Below are 6000 nucleotides of genomic sequence, written 5' to 3'. Positions count from 1 at the left end.
TCTTTGAAATGGACCCAACCCAATGGGTGCAGTGCACTAGAGGTCATTCTAGCACTAATTCTTGTAGGAGTCTTGGGCTGTATCCTGGGAAGGGGTTGAGAGCAGTTCCTGCTTTGATCTGATGGAATCCATTTGTTAAGAAGCCCCCCCCCCCAAAAAAAGCCAAGAATCTCGTTGTTCTGATGCACTCACTCACACACATTCACATACCCTGTACATACATGCATCACATGTATGTATGTATCCATGCACACATGGACGCATGTTGATGGCAGCATACCTGCCCATGCTGCTGTACTCCCAAAGACAAAATAAAAAAGCGGCTCTCCCTGGAGAAAGGAAGGAAACCCAGGAAAGAGGCATGAGTGCTAGGGAAAGAAATTTTATTTCCAAGCTTTTAAGAGAATATTACAAACAACAGAGAGTTTTAAAAAAACCCTAAAAACTAGTTTAAAAAAGTACTTGACAGTGTCTGTTTAATACCCAAGGATGACACATCCATTGTGCAATGACAGTGGGAGACTCTGCAGGTGACCACCCAGTGGCCTTCCCTGCAGGCTCCTAGAACACACGGGTGGGCTCCCTAGACAGTGCTCCCCGACTGGCCCCTGGGTGTGCCTGGCTGCACAAGAAGGTCCAGGAGCACACAGCCCAGAGCACAAGGCAAACTGCCTCTTTAGGGAGAAGACCGGTCGGTACCAAGCGTCGAGGAATACTTAGATAGGTGTTCACGCCTTCCTTGAGATGTACAGGCCAGTGTCACCCCACACTGCAGCAAACCCAGGTGTGTGTGTGTGTGTGTTTGCAGGCATGTACTCGCACACGCATGCATGCATGCATACATATGTGTGCATGCTTGCATGCCTGCCCTATGAGAATGCCAAGGCCAAAAGGACATGGCACTGCATTATCCTGGTTGTGGATGGGGCTCAGTAGTGGGGAAAATCATCCCCGGCCTGACAGCTTTGAAGGCTGACGCCACAGCAGCAGAAGTGTGCTTGAGCCACTCATGAGAGGGCTGTGCTTCCCTACACACACACACACACACACACACACACTCACACACACACCTATGCGTGTGAGTCCCCCATCCTGTAAACGCCTTTGGGCCAAGTCACCGTAAAATAAACAAAGAAACAGAAAGATAGCCATCTCTAAACCTCAACCTTCTTTGAGTTCACATGACACTCTTAGTTACAGCTAGGAAAGTTCTTTCTGGGGGACCCAGCCCCATCTCTCTGTGGAGGCATACCAACAACTCCCTTCCTGAACCATTTCCAGGGGATCCAGAAAGCCATTTGAATCACTGGAATTTTGCAGTGTAGAGGCCTCCAACAAACATCATAGGGCCACTAGCTCACCGGGCCCCGTTTTCTCCTCTCTCTCTCTCTCTCTCTCTCTCTCTCTCTCTCTCTCTCTCTCCATTTGAGTCACTGGAATTTTGCAGAGTGTATAGACCCCCAACAAACATCGTAGGGCCACCAGCTCACCGGGCCCCGTTTTCTCTCTCTCTCTCTCTCTCTCTCTCTCTCTCTCTCTCTCTCTCTCCATTTGAGTCACTGGAATTTTGCAGAGTGTATAGACCCCCAACAAACATTGTAGGGCCACCAGCTCACCGGGCCCCGTTTTCTCTCTCTCTCTCTCTCTCTCTCTCTCTCTCTCTCTCTCTCTCTCTCTCTCTCTCTCCATTTGAGTCACTGGAATTTTGCAGAGTGTATAGACCCCCAACAAACATGGTAGGGCCACCAGCTCACAAGGCCCCATTTTCTCTCTCTCTCTCTCTCTCTCTCTCTCTCTCTCTCTCTCTCTCTCTCATACCCAGTGCCTGGAAGCAGCACCCAGGGAGGGATAAATGCAGGACTGAGAGAGAGAGGTGCGATTACAAAAGCTCTTCCCCAGGTGGACTTTGCTTTCTGTCTTTGCTGCCCTTACACTCTCAGGCATAGCAGGTACCCAAGGAACCAGCCACCATTTCCCAACCAGCCACCATTTCCCAACAAGCCACCATTTCCCACCCACCCCTTTCTGGGTGTCTTGCTACTTGCGGTTCTCTGGGAGGGGTTTGTTTTCTAAGGGCAGATTCCATTTGTCCCAGCAATTGTTGTGAAGTTTGAGTTGGTTTTCCCTTGCTGTGGAACCAATGGGCTGGAAAACATAAGTGCCCTCCCTCAGGCAGTCTCCCCACAGCGCCCCCTTGAGGCCTACCACCCACGACTGCATTTCTGCCTCCCATTCCTGCCCCCTGGGCGCCTCCTGGCCCAGACTCTTTCCTGTGGCGTGTGTGGTCTCAACCTTCCTCCCAGGCCTCCTTTCACACTGTGGTGACTCTCATGACGAGCTCTCGGCTGCTGCCCTGGGTGCTCCTCTGGTCATGAGGTCTCAAGTGACTCAGGATGTGTAGGATGGTGTAAGCACAGTGGTGTTGGGACACAGGGCCTGAGGGGTGGCTGGCAGCCCTGGTGGGGCCCTCTTCACGGGCAGGCGGGCTGGCTGCCTCCTCTTCCGTGGAGGGCATGTTGGCTTGGGCAGATGAGGAAGTCTGTAGGTTTGTCCTGCCTCCTGATTTTTGATCCTCTAAGTCTTTTGTCTTATCATAGTTCAGCACTTTCCACTGCTGGTTTACAGCCTGCCAGCGTTTAAAGATGCGATACACCGAGGGCCCTTCGTGGATGATGAGACCTAGCAGGAAGCAAAGAAGACAAGAGCTAAGCAACAAAGCCAACGCCTGCGGGAGAATGCCACCACCTCCTTAACACGTGCACTGGGGAATCAGAGGTCTTACTGTGTTGCTTTTATTCTGAATATACCTTCCAGCTCTGAGCCACATGGCTCTAGAACACCCCTAGGTTCCCAGACTCCATGAGTCACCAGAAGGGAGAAGGTCACAGAATAGCTGGGCTCTGCATGCAAAGCCTTCACTTACTTCTGCTCCATCCTGCCCCCTTCCTGGCTTGGCACAACTCAAATTCTTCACTTACATCATAATAATATTTTTTATTTTTCCTCCCCTGTATTACATATTCATGATGCCCTGTGCTTAGCAGGTGTTGAATGAATCATGCACTTTTAAAAGGCAACAGAAATGAAATCCTGGTGTGGTCATCCCGGTTCTGCTGAATGACAACTGCAACTCTGCTCAGGCTCTGCACAGCCAGTGCTCCTGAAATATACATTCCTACGGCAGGCTCAACATGCGTGCAGTTTTATTGGCCAAATCCAGTGGGAGCCATTGGAAATGAGCCACATCTGGCAACAAGGCAAATGGATATCAACTGTAGCCCTACTGTGTGCAAAGCACTTAGGATGCTACAGTATCTGAGACAGGAAGTCCTACCCTCAGAGAGCTTATGTTTAAGTAAAGAGGCATATAGAAGATGTACAAATAAACCAACTAGACTCTTTTTCTGTGTGGGCATATATTAGGAAGAAGATGAAATAGAGTTAAATAGACCCTAGCTGCAGGCATTTGGGGGTCTTGTTTTGGCAGGAGGGAAGAGAGAGGAAAGTTTCATAGGAAGAGGCAAGTTTAAGTTGAAGCTTACAGGGGAAGGAGAGTTGTGTGCAAAGATCTGGGGAGAGAGCACTCATCCCTGATGGGAAATGCACGTGCACAAGCCAGGAGGTGGGAATGGAATGAGCAAAGGAAGGGCAAGGTGGGCAGAGCTCTCGTTAGCATCATGTCTTGCATTGTATCCAGTGCAATGAGAAGCCCCCGAGGAGATTTGGAAGGAGGAATGGCATTGAAAGATTTCCTCTTCAAGGAAATCCACTGGCGCCCCAGAAGGGACAAATATAGAATTATTCTAAAATTAAGCAGGAAGTGAAGCCGTAATTGAAGCTGGAAACTGGGGTGCTGGGGACAGGGCAGTGCAGTGAGTGAGATGCCTTTGGAGACAGGATGTATGTGGCAGGAAGAGCTCACAGACTGGCTGGCAAGTGAGCTGTGAGAACAAGAAGCATCTGGACAACTCTGAAGGCTCTGGCGCCATAGCTGGATGAGGAGGGCACCAGTGCTGATACGTGGATGACCCCAGGGCTGGCATGTGGCGCTCCACGGTGCTGGTGATGATGAGTTCACTATGGCTGCCATAATAACTGTCCAGAGGGTAATAGGTATAGGGGTACAAATATGTTCTCTTACAGATCTGGGGTTGGTTTTACCGGGCCAACGCACAGGCACCACTGGGGCCTATACTTCCTGAAGCCTTGGACAGAGAATATTTCCTTACCTTTTTCAACTTCTAGAAATGGCCATTATCTCTCCCTCTTTCTCACATCACCCCACCCTCTTTCTTCTGTGGTCACATTTACTAATCTTGTGTCATTAAAATCTTTTCTTTGAGTCTCTCTTAACAAGAACTCTGATGATTACACAGAGGGGTCACCTAAATAACTCAAGATAGTTTCCTCACTTCAAGATGCTCAAATTAACCATATTTGCAAAGTCCTGTCACAAAAGATTAACGGTTCCAGGATGAGGCCCTGTTTGTCTCTGGGGACCATTCTTCAACTTACTGCAGTATTAACAGTCACATGTTAGTTATGGTAAATTTAAAATGTCTGCTAAAATGCAACTGGTAGGCCAACCGGCAATAAGATAATGAAGCTGAGGACTTAGAGAATGTACTGGCTGGTTTTGTGTGTCAACTTGACACAAGCTAAAGTCATCAGAGAGGAAGGAGCCTCAGTTGAGGCAATGCCTCCATGAGATCCAACTGTAAGGCATTTTCTGAATTAGTGATCAATGGGAAAGGGCCCAGCCTATGGTAGGTGCTACCATCCCTGGGCTGGAGGGTTCTATAAGAAAGAAGACTGAGCAAGCCATGAGAAGTAAGTCAGTAAATAACACTCCTCCATGACCTCTGCATCAGCTCATGCCTCCAAGACCCTCTCCTGATGGAATTCCTGTACCGACTTCCCTCGGTAATGAACCGTGATGTGGAAGTATCAACAGAATAAACCTTTCATTCCCAACTTGCTTTTTGGTCATGGTATTTTGTTGTAGCAATAGAAACCCTAACTAAAATTAACCCAGACAGATGGTGATAGAATTTTGGAGAATAGAGGTGGTACTGTTGTTTAAGTGCATCTTCTTTAACACTCAGATGTTACTAATGAGTTTGTATTAAAAGTTTGGGTGCTTTATACAATGATTAGGCCATGAGAACTCACACCTCATGAACAGATTTCATGACTTACAAAGAGCCTCGACTGACAGTTGGGTTTCTCCTGTCCCATGTTTTGCTATGTGATGTTATTGCAAGAAATCTCTCGCCATGGCTGGGGACATGACTCAGTGGGTAAAGTGCTTGCTATGTATGACCTACATTTTGATTCCCTGAACCCACTCAGGGTCTTCATACTTACCAGCCAATCAGTTTAGTGAATGCTCTTCTATATAATCCCCACGTATGTTTTAATATCCCCTTTCCTATCCTGAAATACAGTTTATAAGATACTATAAGATTGCTGTGTGTTTTTTAATTAATGGAATGCCTTAATAGATAATTAGTAAACAAAATAAAACAAAAGGAGAAGGCACTTGTAAGAAAAAAGATAAAAAAATAAAGTCAATATATGTACTGAGTACAACTGTATCAGAAAACAAAACATGCTAGAAGAAAATCATCTCAGGTATCTCAGACCCAGAAAGACAAATGCAATCAGTGCCCTTCTCAGCCATCATCTGAGAAGCTCCATCCTGCATCAGATGGGAACCTGATGGAAGTTAGAAACAAAAAACGAAGTTAAGACCTCACAGAATCCACTGCCCAGGCATAAGGCAGGCCAGGGGCAAGCCCAGACAAGCTGGGGCCTTCTCAAAGTTGTTAGAATAGCAGGATGATCCACCCAAGGTCGTTAAGACATTCCAGAAACTAGCCGGCCATAAAGATAAAAAAGTAGCCTAAACAACCTTCGCTGAGTCATGGGTCATCTGGGCTCCCTCCCCTCACCCTCTCTTCTCTTATGTAGTTTAATGTTAACCAGGCCCTCTGCTAA

The 6000-nt window shown here is 47.5% G+C and overlaps 1 protein-coding gene across 1 annotated transcript in view; it reads right to left on the bottom strand.

Moving 5' to 3' along the window:
- Positions 1–2311: 2311 nt before the first annotated feature.
- The window catches only part of Marchf4 (membrane associated ring-CH-type finger 4), a 105062-nt gene continuing 101373 nt past the window's right edge, over positions 2312–6000 (bottom strand). The window contains exon 4 of the mRNA XM_052193232.1: positions 2312–2679. Coding sequence (XP_052049192.1) covers positions 2312–2679 — 368 coding nt within the window. The remainder of the gene's footprint in view (positions 2680–6000) is intronic.

Source organism: Apodemus sylvaticus, chromosome 9 (genome assembly GCF_947179515.1).
Source record: "Apodemus sylvaticus chromosome 9, mApoSyl1.1, whole genome shotgun sequence".
Taxonomy (NCBI): Eukaryota; Metazoa; Chordata; class Mammalia; order Rodentia; family Muridae; genus Apodemus; species Apodemus sylvaticus.
Note: the sequence above shows the minus strand (reverse complement) of the source record. Positions and strands in the feature narration are given on the sequence as shown.